The sequence below is a fragment of the Sus scrofa genome, chromosome 3 (assembly GCF_000003025.6).
Source record: "Sus scrofa isolate TJ Tabasco breed Duroc chromosome 3, Sscrofa11.1, whole genome shotgun sequence".
In the NCBI taxonomy this organism is placed as follows: domain Eukaryota; kingdom Metazoa; phylum Chordata; class Mammalia; order Artiodactyla; family Suidae; genus Sus; species Sus scrofa.
Window position 1 is genome coordinate 41,373,960 of NC_010445.4, and position 18,972 is coordinate 41,392,931.

Consider the following 18,972-nt stretch of genomic DNA (forward strand, 5'->3'; position numbering starts at 1 on the left):
GTGTGCAGGGCGTTCGTGTGTGAGGGCACGTGCTCGGGACCCGGTGGGGTCGGGGTCCGTGCCTTCCACCGGCTCCCACTGCGATGCTGGGGCCCGGGGAGATTTTCCACACACACATTTCAGGTAAAGGTCTAACGTAAAAAAAAAGACAGAGCTGTTGATGCATTTGAGGAAAAATAGAATTTATTCATCATCAACAAAACAAATTAAAAAGCGACACGCAGGGGCAAATGTTTTCCACTTGTGTGACTAGAGGCTGAGTTAGAATCTTCACAGGTGTGTGTAAATCACTAGAGACGCATGAACAGCCCGATGGGAAGTGAATGGAGGGGATGAGCCGGTAATTTAAAGAGGAAGGACTTTCAGTGACACCCCACGCTGCCAGCCTGATGGCAACCAGGGAAACGCAAACTGCAACCCAGTGGCCCGGTCTGGCTGCTCCCTTGACACGGGGGTGGGTCCCCCGGGCAGTGCAGGACAGCCACTGCCCTCCCTTGGCAGTTCTCAGGGCTGGCCAGCTCCGAGCCCTGCCCGGGCCGAGGCCGAGCAAGCCTGCAGGCTGCGCTCCGTGGCCGTGGGGGAGCGGAGCAGCCGTGCCGCGTGGTTACGGCAGAGAAAGGCAGACACTGGCTGTGCCGTGCGTGCTCCCTTGGGGACTGGGGGGCCTGGGCGACCCTCTGCCCTGTCGCTTCTGGGTTGTTGGCCTCTGGGAGTCTTAGGCCAGCAGGTGATTCTGAAAACTCGGAGTAATATGCAAGGCGGCCGCTAACATGCCTCTCTGTCGGCAGGCATGGATCCTGGCGGGAGCCCGTCCACTCCTACTATGTCAACTCGGGCTACGCTCTCGCCCCCGCCACCAGCGCCAACGACAGTGAGCAGCAGAGCCTGTCCAGCGATGCTGACAGCCTATCCCTCACCGACAGCAGCGTGTGAGTGCCTGCCTGCAGGGGCGCCCTCGGAGCGGGTGCCTGTGCAGCCCCCAGAAGCCAGGTGGCCCTTGTTGCTGCCTCCAGGTCAGGGCTGTGCCCCCTCTGGGAGAGGGAGGCCCAGGTGGACACGGGCTGCAGAGCTGCGGGGCTGGAGCCCTGCGTCCTGGCTCTCTCTGGGGTCCCGGTGTCCCCGGGGGCCGTGTGGCTGAGCAGGGCGTCCCTCAGTCCTGCTCAGCCCTCGCCTTTAATCTAGAGGCCGTCTCCCCGGGTGAGCAGCGCCGGCCATCTGCCCGGTGTGGTTCTGCGTTGGCCCTCACGCCCTCGAGACAGCCGCACAGAGACCCCCTGTCCCTCGGTGGCGACAGGGACCTGCTCTGTCATCGTCTCCAGGGAAGCCCTCCCTGGGGGGATGGTGCGGGTTTCGTGCCCCTGCCACTTTGGTTCCGCAGGTGGCTTTTGGGATCCAGGTGCCCCTCGGAAGTTCAGTGGTCAGACATGTCCTTGTCACATCAGGGCGTTTCCTCTCTGCCTGCCGGGGTCTCATGGGGCCCTGACTCGTGGCCCATGCGTGTCAGGCGTGCCCAGTCCCATCGGCTGAGGGAAAGGCGCCGGCCGGGCCCAGGCCTGGGGCTTGCAGCAGGCTCTGGCTCTGAAGCCATCAGCTGTGAAGCAGTGGCCATGTCCACAGGGGTTCTGTCGCCATGAGAGCATGTGGTGTTGCAGCCCCGGCCGCTGTCAGCGGGTCCTGGGGACTCGGTCCCCGCTCTGCTCAGAGTGTGGAGGTCAGATGGCTTGAGAGGAGGAGGAGACGTCTGCTGAGCCTGCCTCTGTAGGTGGGTGGGCGTTGCTCTGCTGCCTGCTCCGCGTGCCCTCACCCTTCACGCCTCCTGTTGCCCGTGCCCTGGCAAAGCCGCGCTTGCCAGGCTGCATCGAGTGATCGCAGCCCCCCCACTGCCACCCCACACCCCCAGGCTCTGGACAGCAGGACGGGGCGTCACGCGCTCTTGGGTGACCACCCAGTGCTGATGGATCCCGTCGGGCTGAGCCTCCGGGTGTCTCTTTCTCATTCATCATTGCCGTTTGCTTTGTCTTGAATGTTTAATATCAAATGTTGGCATGATTTTTAACAACTTATCTGAAATTACCGGAGGTTCAAACCCTACCTGCCGCAGGTAGAAAGTATCGCATGAAAGGGTCCAGTGAGCTGCCACCCGCCCGGCCGCCCGCTGCTCCGGGAGCAGCTGACGGCACCAGACCTGTTTTCCGTCTTTCCCGAAACCGCTGCTCCAGCGACAGCTAATCTTTTAATTCTCTCCAAAAAAGGGACCATCTTAGATTTTTTTTAATTTAAAATTTTTTTCTCTGGTAGTCTGTTTATCCTGGTTGATACTGAGACACAGAAGTGTAGGAATCGTCAAGAATTTGGAGTGTAAAATTCTGACAGATACTGAATATGTATGAGGCAAAAAATAGGATGGTGTGTTTCGTCTAAATTGTCTCTCCTGGGGCGGCTGTACTCAGTGTCTCCTCCTGGCGGCACGCGTCCCTGTCTGCGGATGGGACAGTGGCCGGGTTTTAAGTGCCAGCTCAGAGTTGATGAGCCCTGAAGAAGCCCTGGGGTGCAGGCACACTTGACGGTCTTGTCCCCTAACCCTATCCCTTCGAGCTGCTAGGCTGCTAAGCCAGCTGCCCTGTGGCACCACCTGGGGCCCTGACAGCCCGGGACACCGAGGCACACAGCCTCGCTCCGTCCTGTTCTCAACCAGGGGGCAGCCCTTCCACCCAGAACAGGGTGCAGCCCTGCCTGCCCACGAAGCCAGGGACGCGGGCCAGGACACCCCGAGAGCCACGTGCTGGGCAGCGCGTGGTTGGTGGCAGCTCTGCTGGCCGTCCGGCAGCCAGGGCAACGAGGTCAGGACCACGGTGGCTGCGTGTGCACACGTGCCGTCCAGCCAGAGCAGTGCCGAGAGGGAGCCGGGGCAGGGGGAGCCGCTGGCACAGGGCTCCCTGCCCCCACCGCAGAGCTGGGAGATTGGGGGCTTTTGGCCGCAGGCGACGGAGAGGTGGTCGCCTGCGGGGAGACAGAAGCGGGGTCCCAGAGAGGGTGCCGCTGGCGGCCCGGCTCAGGGTTGCTTTCCAATGACGGGCGCGGGCTGTGACCAGGGAGTCGGGGGATGGATCCGGTCTCTCTGGAACAGGGGCCTTAGTTTCGTAAAGACAGCCTCAGCTTGATTCATACATTTAATGTAGTCCTCAAAAACGTTTATGACTGCAGTTGCCAAGTGGTGCAGTGGTTTGGGGATCCCACGTTCCTGCTGTGGCTCTGGTTACAGCCGTGGGTGCGGGTTTGACCCCTGACCTGGGAAATTCTGCACGCCATGGGCACGGCCATTAAAAAAAGGTTCACGGAGTTCCCGTCGTGGTGCAGTGGTTAACGAATCCAACTAGGAACCATGAGGTTGCGGGTTCGGTCCCTGCCCTTGCTCAGTGGGTTAACGATCCGGCGTTGCCGTGAGCTGTGGTGTAGGTTGCAGACTCGGCTCGGATCCCGCGTTGCTGTGGCTCTGGCGTAGGCCGGTGGCTACAGCTCCGATTCGACCCCTAGCCTGGGAACCTCCACATGCCACGGGAACGGCCCAAGAAATAGCAACAACAACAACAAAAGACAAAAATAAAAACAAACAAACAAAAAACAAACAAACAAAAAAAAAGGTTCACGGAGGAGTTCCTGTTGTGGCGCCACAGTTAACACACCCGACTGGCATACATGAGCACGTGGGTTTGATCCCTGGCCTCGCTCCGTGGGTTAGGGAGCCACGTTGCTGTAGCTGTGGTGGAGGCCGGCAGATGCACCTCCAGTTGGACCCCTGGCCTGGGAACCTCCATGTGCCACGGGTGTGGCTCTAAAAGGACACACACACGAAGAAGTTCTTAACTAAGATTTACCTCGAGAAAACCCCTTGAGCGTCCTTCCCAGAGATGCCACCGCCTTCGCAGCTTTGCTGGAAGAAAGCAGCCTATAGGAACCCTGGAACTCTCTCTCAGCGGGATCTGGCTTGTCCTGGCCGCCCAGTGTGCAGCCCTCCTGTTTGCAGCCCATTTAAAGCACCCCTGCCAGCAGGCTCGCCCTGCCCTGCCTGGGCGAGAAGCAAGGGTCGCACACATTCTCCAGGAAGCATCACCTGCAGCCTGTGTCACCTGTTCCTCTCCTGCCTTAATACCGCCAGCCCACCCGGACACAGCCAGCTCAGCGGCACTTGGTCTCTCTCCCCCGCAGGGACGGAATCCCGCCCTACAGGGCCCGCAAGCAGCACCGCCGGGAGATGCAGGAGAGCCTCCAGGTCAACGGGCGGGGCCCTCTACCTCACATTCCTGTAAGTTCCGCCCGGTGCCCCGCGGGCTGCGAGCCCGCTGCCCTTTCACACTGCCTGAAGCAGGCCACTTCTCCTCGGCCCAGGAGCGCGGCTCTGAGCCTCTGTGGCTGGCGCCACGCCCAGGCCTGGCACTGGTGGCTCTGTGGGACAGCGTGGCCGAGCCTCTCATGCGCTGGTCCTGGCACCTGTGGGCTCTGCTTTGTCCGGGATGAAACTGGCCTCGGCCTCCTTCCACTGGGCCCTGGGCGGCCTGACTTAAAGCTGCCTCGGCCTCACCTTCTGGTTAGAAATAAGCCGAGAGCGGTTCTCTGATCGCGGGCACTGGGGAGACTCACAGAACCCAGCGCAGGGTGGCTGGGCACGGACTTCCCTGCTGGTGAGGGAGCCACCAGCCTTCCCCCCTGGGACGCGCTAACTTTGCCAGGGAAGGCTTTTGAGGGAAGCTGCCCCCCACCCCCATTGGCGCCAGCGCATTTGAGGTGCCGCGTGGCTCCCTGGCAGTTTCTGTGCAGGGACTGGGTGCTTCTGGGGTTGTGCACACGTCGCCTTCCTCATGATTCTCGGCGCCCTGCTGCTTTGCTGCAAATGCTTTAACTTCCAGATAAGAACGGTGCGGTGGGGAAGAAGGCACCTTGTCACCTCGCAGCCGGCCCTTGGCACAGCGTGCCTGCTCCAGGCTCTGATGGGTCACTTAGTGCCGAGTGGAAGACGCTGAGGAGTGTGCGTGCGCCCACGTGCGTGCCTGGCTGCCCTTCTGGAGCAGCCCGGGCCTGAGCCAAGTGGACCAGCCTGGGCAGGGGCCGCGGAGATGCTGGTGTCGTGTCCCCGAAAGGAAGGGCGTGAGGGGACCTGGGAGCTGCTGGGGGGGGCCCCGCTGGCCAAGGTGCCCATGGCTGGAGCGTCCAGGTAAGTGGCAGTCGAGCGGGATGTGTGCACCGACGCGGATGTAACAAAGGAAGCGAGCGTGTGGCAAGGAGCAGGGTGCCCACCGTCCCACAGGCCCCTCGGGAGGACCTGCCCAGAGAGGGCCGTCCTGCACCCCACTGGGCTCTCAGTCCTCAGAGGTCTTGGGGTCACGTAGGTCCCGGAAAGGAGACCCGAGAGCCAGCCCCACGAAGGCACCACGCTCAGCAGGGCGACACTGCGGGGCCTGTGGCAGAAAGTCCCCGCGTGGGAAGCAGGCCGGCCTCCCTCAGAGATTCAGAAGAAACGCCTCGCGATGTTCCTGCCGCGCGTCTGCAAGTTTGAGATTGTTTTCCAAATAAAAATGTTGTAATTGGAAAAATTAAGCAGAGTGTTAGGCAAAACCTAGAGTGAAGATTGGAGCTGGAGTAGAGCCAGGAGAGTGGTCTTGGGCCAGCACCCCGGGAGGGGTTTGTGCCTGCGGCCTGGGGGCCTCTGCTCCCTCCGGGAGGTGGGGCCGGCCGCTCCGCCCTGTGCTCCGCTCGGCCCTGTGCTCCCGGTGGCAGGTGCAGCATTTGGTCCAGTGATGTGGCTTGAGGGTCCAGGGGGAAGGACTTCACGCTGCCTCAGTCACGTCGCACGTGGGCTCCTTCCCGCCAGGCCGCGTCTTCCGTGGTTGGAACCCCAGGAGCCCGGGCCCAGCTGTCCTTTCAATGGACCAGACCCTGGCCGCTGGGTGGAGGCGGGTTCAGGGAGCTGGGGGCAGAGCCGGGTCTGGGCGGCCCCTGCTGCCTTTTTGGGGCAGTGCCATTTCTCAGGGGTCTGCTGCATTCTGCAGTCCTATCCGAGATGCACAGTGGCTTTGGGGGCCTTGGAGGGGGCGTGTGTGGGTGACTTAGGGCACAGGGTGCCAGCACGCGGGGGTGCTGTTGGCCCTGCCGTTCTGGGCTGTCATGTGGTCCTTAAGGCTAAGGAAGGAGCCTCTTCTTTTTTTTTTTTTCTTTTAGGCCGCACTGCAGCACATGGAGCCCAGACTAGGGGTTGAATTGGAGCTATAGCTGCTGGCCTATGCCACAGCCGCAGAAACGCCAGATCCTTAACCCCCTGGGCAAGGCCAGGTTTCAAACCTGCATCCTATCCTCATGGACACCATGCCGGGTTTTAAGCTGCTGAGCCACAGTGGGAACTTCTCCGTTTCTCCCGCTTTCTGTCTTCGCGCCGTGCCTGTGGCAGGCAGTAGTTCCCAGGCCAGGGTTAGAACCTGGGCCACAGCAGAGGTAACATAAGCTCCTTAACTCGCTGCTCCACAGGAGAACTCCATGTTTTTATTTACCTGCCATAATTTCTTTGGTGATTTTTTTTTTATTTAACAGAAAGGTTGCCTTTTTTCTGTAAATCTGGTAATTATTGTAGCATCTGACTGTGTCCCTATTTTTGGAAGCACGGCTTTGCAGCCTGCAGGCTCTTTTCCAAGGTGAGCTTCTTGGGAGGGTGGCGTGCCGCAGCAGGGGCTGAGCTGCCGCCAGCCCTCTCACCACCTCGCCCATTGTCGGCAGCAGGTCTTGTCAGGGGCTGTGCCTTCGGCTTTTTTTTGCCACTAGGACATCCTGCTGCTCGCTCAGCCTGTGGGGTCACAGCACTCATGTGCTCAGCCCCTGCTCTCAGCCTCCAGGCCTCTGATCGGCTGGCTTGGTGGGGCTGGCCTGGCCTCACAGCACTCCGCCCGCGACGACCCCCTCCAGGGTCTCAGGGCCCCGGCCTCTCAGCCGTCTGGCTGCCCAGTCCTCAGCTGGTCATCTGCACTCAGGATCTTCTAGAAGCATTGGACACCCTGACTGCCCCTTCCTCTATGGCCCTTTCGGCTCCAGGACAAACCGTGCCTGGGGTTGGGCACCGCCCGCCTTTGGCACCCACCCGGCCGCCTCAGGAGCGCTGCCCTGTGTCCTGCCCTCAGCCCCTCCCTGCTCCAGGCCTCCAAGCCGTCTGGTCAGCGTCGGCCCGCACGCTGGTCTCTGAGCCCCCATGTGACGGGCTGACCTTGTGAGGAGCCAGGCCATGCTTCCTCCTGCTTGGCGGGTGAGGACTGGGGGTGCAGAGGCAAGACCGTGCCCAGTGCCCACTGGCGGGAGGGCCCCCGTGGTGCCCGCCTCGCGGTGTCTGAAGGCCGGGGCCCGCAGCTACTGCCCACCTTCGGGTCCTCGCAGGTCTCTTCCTGACGGCAGCACCCCTGCCGCTCCCGTCCCCTCTCACTCAGACCCCGTGGCTTCGATGTCTTTAAACACATGTTTCTAGAAAGGACGTTATTGGGCAGCCGGTGAGGTCGGAATGAGAGCAGTGATTAGATAACGTGGTATCAGGATCCTTTTTTTGAAATCAGTCGTGCTGGGTTAGGTAGAGGAGCGTCCTTGGTTTTGGTCACATTCGTCCTGAAGTGCTGAGGAAGTAACAGGCGTCCCATGTGCAGTGTTCTCTCCTGGCTCAGAAGGGGGGGTGTGCGTGTGGCGTGCCTAGGGGACAGAGTGACAGCAGCGTGGCAGGTGACGCTGAGGGGCTCTTGCTCGTGTTTTGGATTTGAAATTATTTTGCCTTCAAGCTCCCCCTCCCCAAAAGCCATGCAGTGGACCGCTGCGGAGTGTAGGTAAAGCTGCCGTCCCTGAAAGAAGGAGCCCTGCGTCATCCTGCCTCGGTCCCAACCCGCTGGGACCCAGAATTTCGTGTCCCTCATCCGTGCACACCTGAGCCCCCCCTGGGGTACAGGGTGGCCACTGCTGGGGGCAGCCGGTCCCGCTCCTTGGGGCTCTCTGCCCCTCGCCCAGCCTGGAGCCCTCGGCTGCCCTGGGTCCTGTCCCGAGTCCCGGCCTGGGCGGTGCTCGAGCAACGCTTCTCCAGGGTGGCGGCCACCTCACCGGCGGTGTCCCCTTGCAGCGCACCTACCGAATGCCAAAGGAAGTCCGCGTGGAGCCCCAGAAGTTCGCCGCAGAGCTCATCCACCGCCTGGAGGCCGTCCAGCGGACGCGGGAGGCGGAGGAGAAGCTGGAGGAGCGGCTGAAGCGCGTGCGGATGGTGAGTGGGCCCTGGCGGGGCCGCCTGCTTGCGCCCAGGGCACCTGTGGCCCTGCCGGAGCTCCGCTGGCCCGGCCTGGGGACAGGTCTGGCGCGCTCCTGTGCCGGCTGCGTCCTGCTCGGCTCCCGGTGCTCCTCGAGCCCCGTGGAGTCTGGACGCAGGTTCTGTTTTGTCTAGTTTTCTGACCGTAGCCTCACTTGATGGGACGTTGGATGCTGAGAAGGTTCACGATATCGGTGACGTGTTTGCCTGAGTACCTGTCTGCCTCTAGTTGCTTCTGTTGCCCTGGGGTCCTTCTGCTGGACGCCCGCTTTCCACACATGCGAGGCCTCTGAACGGAGGCGGCTGTGGCGGGCGTGCCCCTCACCCCCCTCACTGGGCCGTCCCTCCTGGGCCCGCGGCCTCGGGGCTTGGGCCCTCCGCTTAGAGGGATCCGTCTCTTCTGGATATTTTGTCCAGTACCTGAAACTCAGAAATGCGATGTTTCTTGAAGGATTTATTTCTCAACCCAGACACTGGCTCTTGGATTTAAGATGCGGGGAGTTCCCGTCAAGGCGCAGTAGTTAACGAATCCGACTAGGAACCATGAGGTTGCGGGTTTGATCCCTGGGCTCACTCAGTGGGTTAAGGATCTGACGCTGCCATGAACCATGGTGTAGGTCACAGATGTGGCTCGGATCCCGCGTGGCTGTGGCTGTGGCTGTGGCTGTGGCTGTGGCCAGCAGCTACAGCTCCAATTTGACCCCTAGCCTGGCAACCTCTGTGTGCTGTGAGTGTGGCCCTAAAAAGAAAAAATAATAACAATAATAATAGTAAAAATAGATAAGATGCAGACCCTGAGCCCCTCAAGCCCTGTTGGCCAGCGCCCTGCTGTTCCACGCTGCCGTGTCCCAGGTGGGCCGTGTGGAGGCGCTGTCATGGGTTTGGCAGGTGGTCACCCCTGGCGCTCTTCTCTGGCGCCTGCCTGTGCCCCGCAGCTGCTGTCTGGGGCTCCAGGGCTCTCGCGTTGCGCCCAGCTCGCCCCCTTCCTCCCACGTGCAGATGACAGGCAGGTGTCCGGTAGCGTGTCAGAACCCAGATTCATCCCATGTACCCAGTGACCCCTGCAGCCCGGAGAGAGCAGGAGCGCGAAGGTGCTCGGGTGCGCGTGTGCACATGCGGCCTCTAGCTCCCTCCCGTCGGGCGACTTGGCCAGGCCGAGAGGGCTCTGCTCCCCACCGCCCCCGGGGTCGCCTCACTGCTGGGGAGCGAGTGGCTGGCGGGGCACAGTCGCTGCCGTCGTGCCCTCCCAGGCTGCTCTTGTTTGGAGCCCTCGGACCCCTCCAGGAGCTGAAGGACAGCTGGGGTCGGGGACCACATGTCAGTGGGGAGGGGCCCGGCGGCAGCCCCGACAGGCCTCTGGTGCGCAGAGCGGGGTCTCTGAGAGGCCCAGGTGCTCGCGTGTGGCGAGGCCGCATCCTCCTGCTCTGGCAGCAGGTCCGGGGCACGGCCTCTGTGAGAGAGAGGCTTTCGTGCTCTGAAAACAAACGTGCTTGGGCACTAACGTGCATCGCCGTGTGGAGGAAGTGTGAGCAGGCACGCGGCTGCTGCCTTTGCGCTGTAGAGTTGAGCTAGTGTGGTCCAGGTTTTGGTCTCGGCTCCAGGGCTGTGTGTCCTCGTGGTCCCGGCAGGTCAGCGTTGCAGGGGGACCTCCGCCTTCCCCAGGCAGTTGTGGCCGTAGGTTGGAGCAGGCACTTCTTTTTTGTTTTGTTTTTATGGCCGCACCATGGCACATGAAGTTCCTGGGCCAGGGATCAGATCTGAGCCACAGCCAGGCCATACACAGCAGCTGTGGCATCATCAGATCCTGTCTCTCACCGCACCGGGCCGGGGTTCGAACCCGTGCCTCCGTAGCATCCTGAGCAGCCGCAGTCAGGGTCTTAAGCCATTGCACCACAGTAGGAGCTCCTGAGCCTGTGTGTCTGACATCTGAGTCTGAGACTCTGTGGCGTCCCGGCAGGCGAGGGCAGACGGGGTGCTGTTCTCTCATTTGGCAGCGTGTAAACGAGCAGCCCTGCATTTCTCCAGGGTCAGTTCAGGAAGCAGGAGGAGGGCGCAGGGCCTCCATCTCAGGTGGGCTTCGTGTGGGGGCCTCGGGTTGGGGTCCCTACAGCTGGCAGCGCCATCTCAGGTTTGTTAGCGGGTGCGATTGTAACTTAGGTGAGTTGTACTGGGAAAGAGATTTCTCTTCTAAGAGGAATAACTACGCATTTTTAAATGACTTATTTTCATTGTAAAATCTGGAAAATAAAAGTAAAAGAAAATGGGGGTTCTCGTGGTGGTTTAGCAGTAATGAACCCACCTAGTGTCCATGAGGACTCGGGTTTGAGCCCCAGCCCCACTCAGTGGGTGACGGATGTGGTGTGGCTGTGGCGGTGGTGGAGGCCGGCAGCTGCAGCTCCGATTCAGCCCCTGGCCTGGGAACCGCCATGTGCCACAGGCGCGGCCCTAAAAAGCCAGGAAAAACAAAGAAAGAAAAAGAAAAAGAATATTAGCAGCTGAATGTTAGGTGAACCTGTGGCATTTTGAAACCCCAGGTGGAATTTCGGTGCACGCAGAGCTGTTAAGGAGGCTGGAGCTCGGGTCCCCAGGCGTCCAGAAGCTCCCCGTGGCTCCCTGGCCTTTCAGGGCAGTCGGCGTCAGCAGCGCCCAGGCCACCAAGGCCTGGCCAACAGTTTCCCGGGGCCCCCAGCCCCTCATCCCTGCAGAGCGTGGGGCTGGGACGGAGACACTGGTCGGGTCTCTGCTGGGGCGACTCCCAGCCACGCCCGTGAGGTGCGCGTCCCCTGGGTCCGTGCCCCTCTCCCCATCTGTCCTCTTTGGCGGCTCGTCCACGTGACACGCTGCCGCTGTGCAGGGCCGAGGAGCTGGGCGGTAGACCTGTGGAGACCTGTTCGTGCTCATCCAGGGCGGCTTTGTCTCCCGGTCTCTCAGTCGTGACCGTCTCACTCCGCATGCTGGTGGGGGCGAGCCCGCGAGACAGGAATCCCAAACAGGTGTCCCTTCAGGAATTACAGCAATCACACATTCCTGTGTACAGATATGGGTGTGGTCACTGTTTGAGTCCAGGGAAACCACTGGCTCAGGGTGAGAATTGGAGTTCCCATCGTGGCGCAGCGGAAACGCATCCGACTAGGAACCATGAGGTTGGGGGTTCGATCCCTGGCCTCGCTCAGCGGGTTAAGGATCCGGCGTGGCTGTGGCTGTGCTGTAGGCCAGCAGCTGTAGCTCCGATTGGACCCTTAGCCGGGGAAGCTCCATGTGCCCCGAGTGCGGCCCTTTTAAAAAAAGACGAAAAAGAGCTCATCTGTCGATGGGCATGATGGAAGATACGGCCGTGAGATTGAGGAGTAGGAAAACTCAAAAACAGTGCAGTTTTTATTGAGGCATCGGAGAAAGCAGAGGCAGGGCCCAGCTTCCTGGCGGGCTTCTGGGCCTGTGGCTTCGTGCCCCTCCTGGGCGCCCTCCTGCCGCGCAGCCCACCCACAGCCCTGCCGCATGCGAGGGACCCTGGCCTGGCCCCGCCTAGTCCTGGCCTCTGCTGGTCTGGTGTTTGTCTCCTCAGGTGTGGGACTTCTACGGTGTGGGCAGTGCCAAGAGGTGACGCGCAGCCTTGTCCCCACAGGAGGAGGAAGGCGAAGGTGGTGATGTGTCCTCTGCCCCCCCAGGGGCCAGTCACAAGCTGCCTGCGGCCCCGGCCTGGCACCACTTCCCAGCGCGCTACGCGGACGTGGGCTGCGTGGGGCTGCGGGACGCGCACGAGGAGAACCCCGAGAGCATCCTGGACGAGCACGTGCAGCGGGTCATGCGGACACCGGGCTGCCAGTCGCCAGGACCCGGCCACCGCTCCCCGGAGAACTCGCACATGCCCAAGATCGGGGTGCTGGGGGCCGCGGTGCCCGGACACGGAAAGCACGCGCCCAAGTTGGGGGTGAAGCTCGACGCAGCTGGCCTGCACCTCCACAGACACAGCCACCACCATGGCCACCATGGTGCCGCCAGGCCCAAGGAGCCGGCCGAGGCCGAGGCCTCCCGCCGGGTCCAGAGCAGCTTCGCATGGGGCCCGGAGCTGCACGGCCACGCGGCCAAGCCCCGCAGCCACTTGGAGAGCCTGGGGACCCCTCTCAACACCGGTGACAGCCTGGCCTACAGGTGGGTGTCTGCGGCAGCCCGCACGTGGGGACAGGCCAGGGCTGTGCTCACGTCGTCCCGTGTCGGTGTCGGCTCGAGGCCTGAGGCCGTGTGTCCTGTGGACCCTGTGCCAGGGTCCACGCCGGATTCCCCTGTAACAGTCCTTAAACTGAGGTCAGCCCCAGAGGCTGCATTAAACCCGTGTGCCCGGGCGTCCTGATCCCTGGGCTTCCGCCTCGAGTGTGGTGGGATCAGATGCGCCCAGTGCCGAGGGCCTGCCTGGGTGAGGAGGTGGCCGGGCCCTGGCTGCTACCACCTTGGCTCCAGCCCTCCCAGACGGTGCTGCTGGACCCTTCCTTCCCTCCCCGCCGTCGCATCCAGCCCGCGGCGCTGTCGAGGCCTCTGCCCTTTGGGTCCCCCTCCCCCCACCATACGGCTCGCAGCAGCAGCAGGCCAGCGGACGGCAGCGGTGGCCCGGGTCTTGCTCTTGCAGCGGCAAGGCAGGCATGACCTCCAAAAGAAGCGCCAAGAAGGCCGAGTCAGGGAGGAGTGCCAGCGCAGAGGCACCGGGCCCCTCCGAGGATGCGGAGAAGAACCAGAAGATCATGCAGTGGATCATCGAGGGCGAGAAGGAGATCAGCAGGCACCGGAAGGCTGGGCATGGGTGAGGGGGCGTGGCCGAGGGGGCCTGGGTGAGAGGGCACAGCTGAGGGGGGCCCCCTGCCAGCAACCTGACCAGCTGGTCTAGCCACGGGCCACGGGCCGTGGACACGAGAAACCTGTAGAATGGGGCCCGGTCCGTGGTAGCCTTAGGGTGGTGCCTTCCTGTGGGGGCGGGATCGTCAGGGAGCTTCAATGTCTGTCCCCGCTGCCACCCACCTACCTCGAGGCCTGCCAGGCAGGGGCTGCTGCCACCTGGATGCCTTCCGGGTCTGACCTGCTTATCCCTGGCAGCTGGGGGCCGGTTCTCATCTGCTCTTTGATCCTCTGGGCTCTGTGTGGTCAGTCTCGGTGTCACCCCCGTCCCCATCACGGGGGGGATGGGGGCCCGAGGCTGCTGGAGTCTCCCCTTGGTGGGCAGGCCATCCGACTCCCACAGGCAGATGCCCTCTGCCCTCCCGGGCACGGCTGGGGAGGCCTCAGTGGTGCATGAGGCAGGCGAGTTGGACCCGGGGTCCCTGATCTTGCCTGCAGGCGACCTGGAAATGAGCCCTCTGCCAGTGTCCAGACGCTTTGCAGCCGTGCTGCTCGGGGGCCCACTCTGGGAGCCCCTCCTCGTGGGGTTGGGTGGGGTGGATTCTCAGCCTCTGATGTTCACCAGGGGTGGCTCTGTCCTCGCAGCGCCTACTGCATGGAGAGTTTCTAGGGGACAGAGCAGGAGTGGAAGGGTCTCCCGGCTTCGGCAGCCTCCTGCCCTCTGCGTGGCTGTGGACCTGGGGGGTGGCAGCGTGGGGACCAATGGCCCTGGGCGGGGAGGGAGGAGCAAGGAGCCAGGGCCAGGGGCTGGGCTTCCTGTGGGGCTTTTTGGAGTCCGCCCCCAGCCTGAGGCGGTTTTGGTGTCACAGGGGCACTGGCGGCCCCTTCCTGGGATTCTCTTTTTTTTTTTTTGTCTTTTGTCTTTTTAGGGCCACACACATGGAGGTTCCCAGGCTAGGGGTCCAATCGGAGCTGTAGCCACCGGCCTACGGCACAGCCGCAGCAACACAGGATCCGAGCCGCATCTGCAAGCTTCATCACAGCTCAGGGTAACGCCGGATCCTTCACCCACTGGGCGAGGCCAGGGATCGAACCCGCAACCTCATGGATACTAGTCGGGTTTGTCACCCTCTGAGCCACGACGGGAACTCCGGGATTCTCTGGTTTTTGCTCCCGGTGCTAAGCTTGCTTTCCGAGGCCTCCGGGCTCAGCTCAGAGAAGCCGCTGTTTCCCCTCAGATCCCCCTAGTGGGCGAGCAAGGGCCGGTCACCCAGGTGCAGCCTGTTCTCAGTGTCTGATAAAGGAGAATGGGCAGCACGTTGAGGGAAAATCAGGGAATTGATAGGTGCAGAATTATGTCAACTATGTCGGGGGTTTTTGGGGGGGCCCTTTTGTTTGAGGGCCGCACTTGCGGCCTATGGAAGGTCCCAGGAATTTCCCAGCTGTAGCGAATTGGAGCCACAGCTGCCGGCCTCCACCACAGCTGCCGGCCTCCACCACAGCTGCCGGCCTCCACCACAGCTCACGTCAACACCAGATCCTTAACCCAGTGAGCGAGGCCAGGGATCGAACCAGCGTCCTTAAAGATGCTAGTCGGGTTCGTTAACCATTGAGCCACGACAGGCACTGCCCGGTGAAGTTTTTTTTTTTTTGTCTTTTTGCCCTTTCTGGGGCTGCTCCCGTGGCATATGGAGGTTCCCAGGCTAGGGGTCGAATCGGAGCTGCATCCACCGGCCTACGCCAGAGCCACAGCAACACGGGATCCGAGCTGCGTCTGCAACCTACACCACAGCTCACGGCAACGCCGGATCCTTCACCCACTGAGAGAGGCCAGGGATCGAACCCGCCACCTCATGGTTTTTAGTCGGATTCGTTAACCACTGCGCCACGACGGGCACCCCCCGGTGAAGTATTTTTAACAAGGAAAGAAATACACTAAATATTCCAAGAGTGGCAATTTCCAAATTGATTTGTTTTTTCATCGACTTTCCCGCATGCAGGAGGCAGGAGGGGACGGTGTTTGCATGGGATGCAGTTTACAGTTCAGTAACGCTCTTAAACCCAGTAGGAAACCGGTGTCGGGAACGCGCTGTGTGCCGGGCGTGCTGGAGGCCGGGGCACGGGCTTAGGCAGCTGCCTCATCTTCTCTCTGACCCCGCAGGTCGTCTGGGGCAAAGAAGCAGCAGGCCCATGAGAGCTCCAGGCCCCTGTCCATCGAGCGTCCTGGGGCCGTGCACCCTTGGGTCAGCGCCCAGCTCCGCAACTCCGTCCAGCCCTCGCATCTCTTCATTCAAGACCCCACGATGCCGCCCAACCCGGCCCCCAACCCCCTGACGCAGCTGGAGGAGGCCCGCCGGCGTCTGGAGGAGGAGGAGAAGCGAGCCAGCAAGGTGCCCTCCAAGCAGAGGTACGGGCCTCAGGGAGGGCAGGGGCTGCCTGTCCGGCTCCCCCCGACCCCCGTGCCGTGGCGCTGCGACGCTGTGGCCCCGCTTCCTGGGTGACGCTCCCGGGGCCTGCGGCGTGTGTCGGGGCTGGGGAGCGAGGGGAGCCTCCCCGAGTCACTGCTGCCCTGTGAGGGCGCTCACTGGCCTTCACCCTGCGGCTCCGAGGTTGCGGTCAGACCACCAGGGGCTGCTGAGCCGGCCGAGCTCACAGGGTGGTCCCTGAACGGGCCGTTCACGTGCACGCGGGCGTCCTGTTGGGGCAGGTGTCTGTGCTGAGACACGTAGGGCCGTCGCATTTAGAGAGACACCGCCTTCCTCCCTTCCCTTCTCCGCCTGCAGGGCCGGGCGGTGGGCCTGGCTGCTGTGTCACCCTGCCAGGCCGTCTTCTCCCCCTGAGGGAGCCGGGGGCCCCCCCTTGGTGGGGGCATATTGTTCCTCCAGGCTGGACCCTCTCAGCTGGGCCTTGAGGTCCCTTTCCTGGGAGGGGCCGGGCAGCCTGGGCAGTGGGGTCGTAAACCTGCGGCCACTGCTGCTCAGGCCTCATTGGCTCCCCTCGCGCCGACTCCTGTCAGCCGGACCTCTGGCTCCAGCCTCACTGTGTGGACCGCCCTGCTCTGGGGACGCCAGCGTCCATCTCAGGCACAGCCAGAAGCAGGACGTGTACCCCAGCTTGTCAGAGGCACCCACATTTACTGCCGCTGTCTTATCCCGGGGTCTTCTGTCGGTGCAGAGCCCGGGGGCCGCCCCCATCTGACAGGCCTGCGCGCTGGAGGCAGGCAGGGCGCCAGGGCTGGGACGCAAGGACCTCCTCTGTGCAGCATGTCCTCTCTGGCCCGCGACACCGAGCTGAGCCACATACGGGTCGGCCCAGGGCATGCGGGCCTTTGGCCACTGGCTACAGACCCAGAGCAAAGGTCGCCGGGCCTCCTCATGGGGCGGCCCCCCCAGGCTGATCACGTAGAAGTCACCTCAAGGCCACGTCAGCCGGGGTGGACGGCCCCGGGGAGAGGAGCGGCTGGGCGGCGTGCCCTCCAGATGCCGCAGAGCCCGGGTCTGCGTGGAGCGCGGCATGGGAAGAGCCACTCCTCGGGCCGAAGCGGCAGCCCCCCATGAAGGCCGAGGCCCCCGGCGTGCGTGTGGACGAGCAGCTCCGGGAGCCCGAGGTCCGCTCTGGATGGACGGGCGCGTGTTGGTGTGGATGCACCCGAGGAGCCCAGCGTTCTCAGCCCTGCTCCAGCAGCCACGTCCTGGGCGCCTCCCGTGCGGGAGCCCTGCCCGAGCCGGCTGACCTGCGCCTGCCGCCGGTTCACTGGCGCGTTGTTCCCTAGGTATGTGCAGGGGGTCATCCAGCGGGGGCGCTCGTGCGCCAGGCCAGCGTGCACGCCCGTGCTGAGCATGGTGCCAGCGGTGTCCGACCTGGAGCTCTCCGAGGCAGAGCACGTGCGCTCCCCGCCGGTCCTCCCATCCTGCCCACCCTGCCCCGCTGGCCAGGCCCGGCAGTGGCATGGCTCTGCCCAGAGGGCAGCTCGGGCACGTCGCCCGAAGAGCCGGGGCTGCAAGTTGCGTCTCTGCCGAAGGAACCGCCGACTGTCCACGTGGTGACACGCCACCACTGGGCCGGAGAGGAGGGCCGCACTCCTCCTGCTCCCCCGCCACATGTCCCCCACCAGGCCTTGCGACACGCTGGGCTGCCACCTGTCTGGCCTGCCGGGGTCAGGGCTGCAGCCGGGGCGCCCCTGGCACACAGCCGCCCGAGGTGTCCTCATCGGGCACTTTGCACACAGCGACTGGCTCTTTCTCACGTGGGCCAGGCTGGGTCTCAGGGAGCCACGTGCTGTGTGTAGACAGGGCCGGCCACTTCGTCCCTGCCCTGGTGCTCGAGACGGAGCAGAAGGCGGGTCCCTCCTAAGCCCTCGCCAGGCTCACCCCTGACAGCACGTCGTCCCGTCCAGCCGCATGCACACTGCAGGGGTCTCTGCGTCCCCTTCTGTAGACAGTGAACTGCTCCAGAGCCCCCAGTGGGCTCCCGGGACAAGCTGGGTTTGAGGCTGCCGGCTGAGAGAAGGGATTCAGGTGCCTGGGAACCCGGCCCGAGCAGTGGGTGGCCACACGGCTGAGGTGACTGCTTGCTGTGTGCGCAGGAGGGCTGGGGGGCCAGGAGAGTGGAGCCCGCTGTGAGCTCAGGTGGCCTTCCTCAGGTGACGCTGGCAGTGCTGGGCGGGTACAGGACGAGGGGTGCTGCCTCCGCCGGTCAGGGTGAAGGTCCCCCCAGCCCGGGAGGGGACGGCACGGTGGCCTCACGTTGCTGTCCCGAAGCATGGCCGGTTACTGTGCCTGGTCTGGGACAGGTTCTCCGCTGAGGGGCAGATCTGTCTCAGTTCTGTTGGTCCAGTCCTGGCCTTGACGCGTTTTCTAGGCTTCAGGGCTGCAGGCCTTCCCAGGGTGCCAGCACTGTAGCCTGGCCTAGGCTGGGGACCCCGGCAGTTGCTGTGGCCAGGCCACCTCGACACGCCTGGCCCAGGCCTCCGCTCTGGGTGCCAGCGCTGGGTACGGGTCTGCCTCTGGTCAGCTCAGGCCACCCTGAGACCAGGGCCTCGCGCTGGGCAGGCCGCCTGGCTGGTTAGACGCGCTCCAGGCGGGCCACAAGCTGCTGTCCGCGCGTCAGGGCATGTGGATTGGCTGGCGTAAGCCTGGAAACCTGGGTTGAGGCAGGCGCAGGGCGAGTCCCTGGGGCTGGATGTGGCCGTGTGGGCTGGGTGGGCCCTGGAGCTTGTGGACGGGTTGTGTGTCTGAGCATGGTGCCTCTCCCCTGCAGGCCCTGGAAGCCTGGGTGCCCGGGGGACACCGGGCCCAGCAGTCACCACCACTTCTCTGCCCCCAGGACGAAATCGCAGAGGAAGGCAGGCGGAGGGAGTGCCCAGCCGTGCGATAGCATCGTTGTGGCCTATTACTTCTGTGGGGAGCCCATCCCCTACCGGACCCTGGTGAGGGGCCGCGCGGTCACGCTGGGCCAGTTCAAGGAGCTGCTGACCAAGAAAGGCAACTACAGGTGAGAGGTTGGGATGGGCCCCGTGCTGGGCAGGCATCCCCACGAGACAGCGCCATGCGCTCCCATCTCCCCACGTCCTTGTCTGCACCTCCCCCGCTGGCCCCCCTGCGGGCTGTTGGCACGAGCCCCGTGATGGGCGAGGCGTGTGTGGGTGGCTTCGGGGCTCTGGGTCTCAACTCCTGGCCCAGGTGACGGAGGGTTGGGAGGGTGTGTTGGTCCCCCTGCTCGTGTGGCCCGAGTGGTCCCGCTGTCAGGCCTGTACCTGGCCTGTCCTCCGCAGAAGCCAGGTCCCTTCCTCGGGCTCCGCCCTGGGCTGCCGGGCCCTGCTGGCCTGAGATTGGCCT

At 63.4% G+C, this 18,972-nt stretch overlaps 1 protein-coding gene across 9 annotated transcripts in view; it reads left to right on the forward strand.

Annotated features, from left to right (window-relative positions):
- Nucleotides 1-18,972, forward strand: part of AXIN1 (axin 1) — a 49,092-nt gene that overhangs the window by 29,052 nt on the left and 1,068 nt on the right. For 3 of the 9 annotated variants that reach the window (XM_021086926.1, XM_021086927.1, XM_021086928.1), the window contains 7 exons: nucleotides 789-929; nucleotides 4,207-4,303; nucleotides 8,132-8,269; nucleotides 11,934-12,460; nucleotides 12,933-13,103; nucleotides 15,297-15,542; nucleotides 18,461-18,628. In XM_021086926.1, the coding sequence (XP_020942585.1) occupies nucleotides 789-929; nucleotides 4,207-4,303; nucleotides 8,132-8,269; nucleotides 11,934-12,460; nucleotides 12,933-13,103; nucleotides 15,297-15,542; nucleotides 18,461-18,628 (1,488 nt within the window). Of the gene's footprint in view, nucleotides 1-788; nucleotides 930-4,206; nucleotides 4,304-8,131; nucleotides 8,270-11,933; nucleotides 12,461-12,932; nucleotides 13,104-15,296; nucleotides 18,629-18,972 lie in introns of those variants that run through there. The other 6 variants (XR_002342475.1, XM_021086931.1, XR_002342476.1 and 3 more) reach the window with 6 other exon arrangements.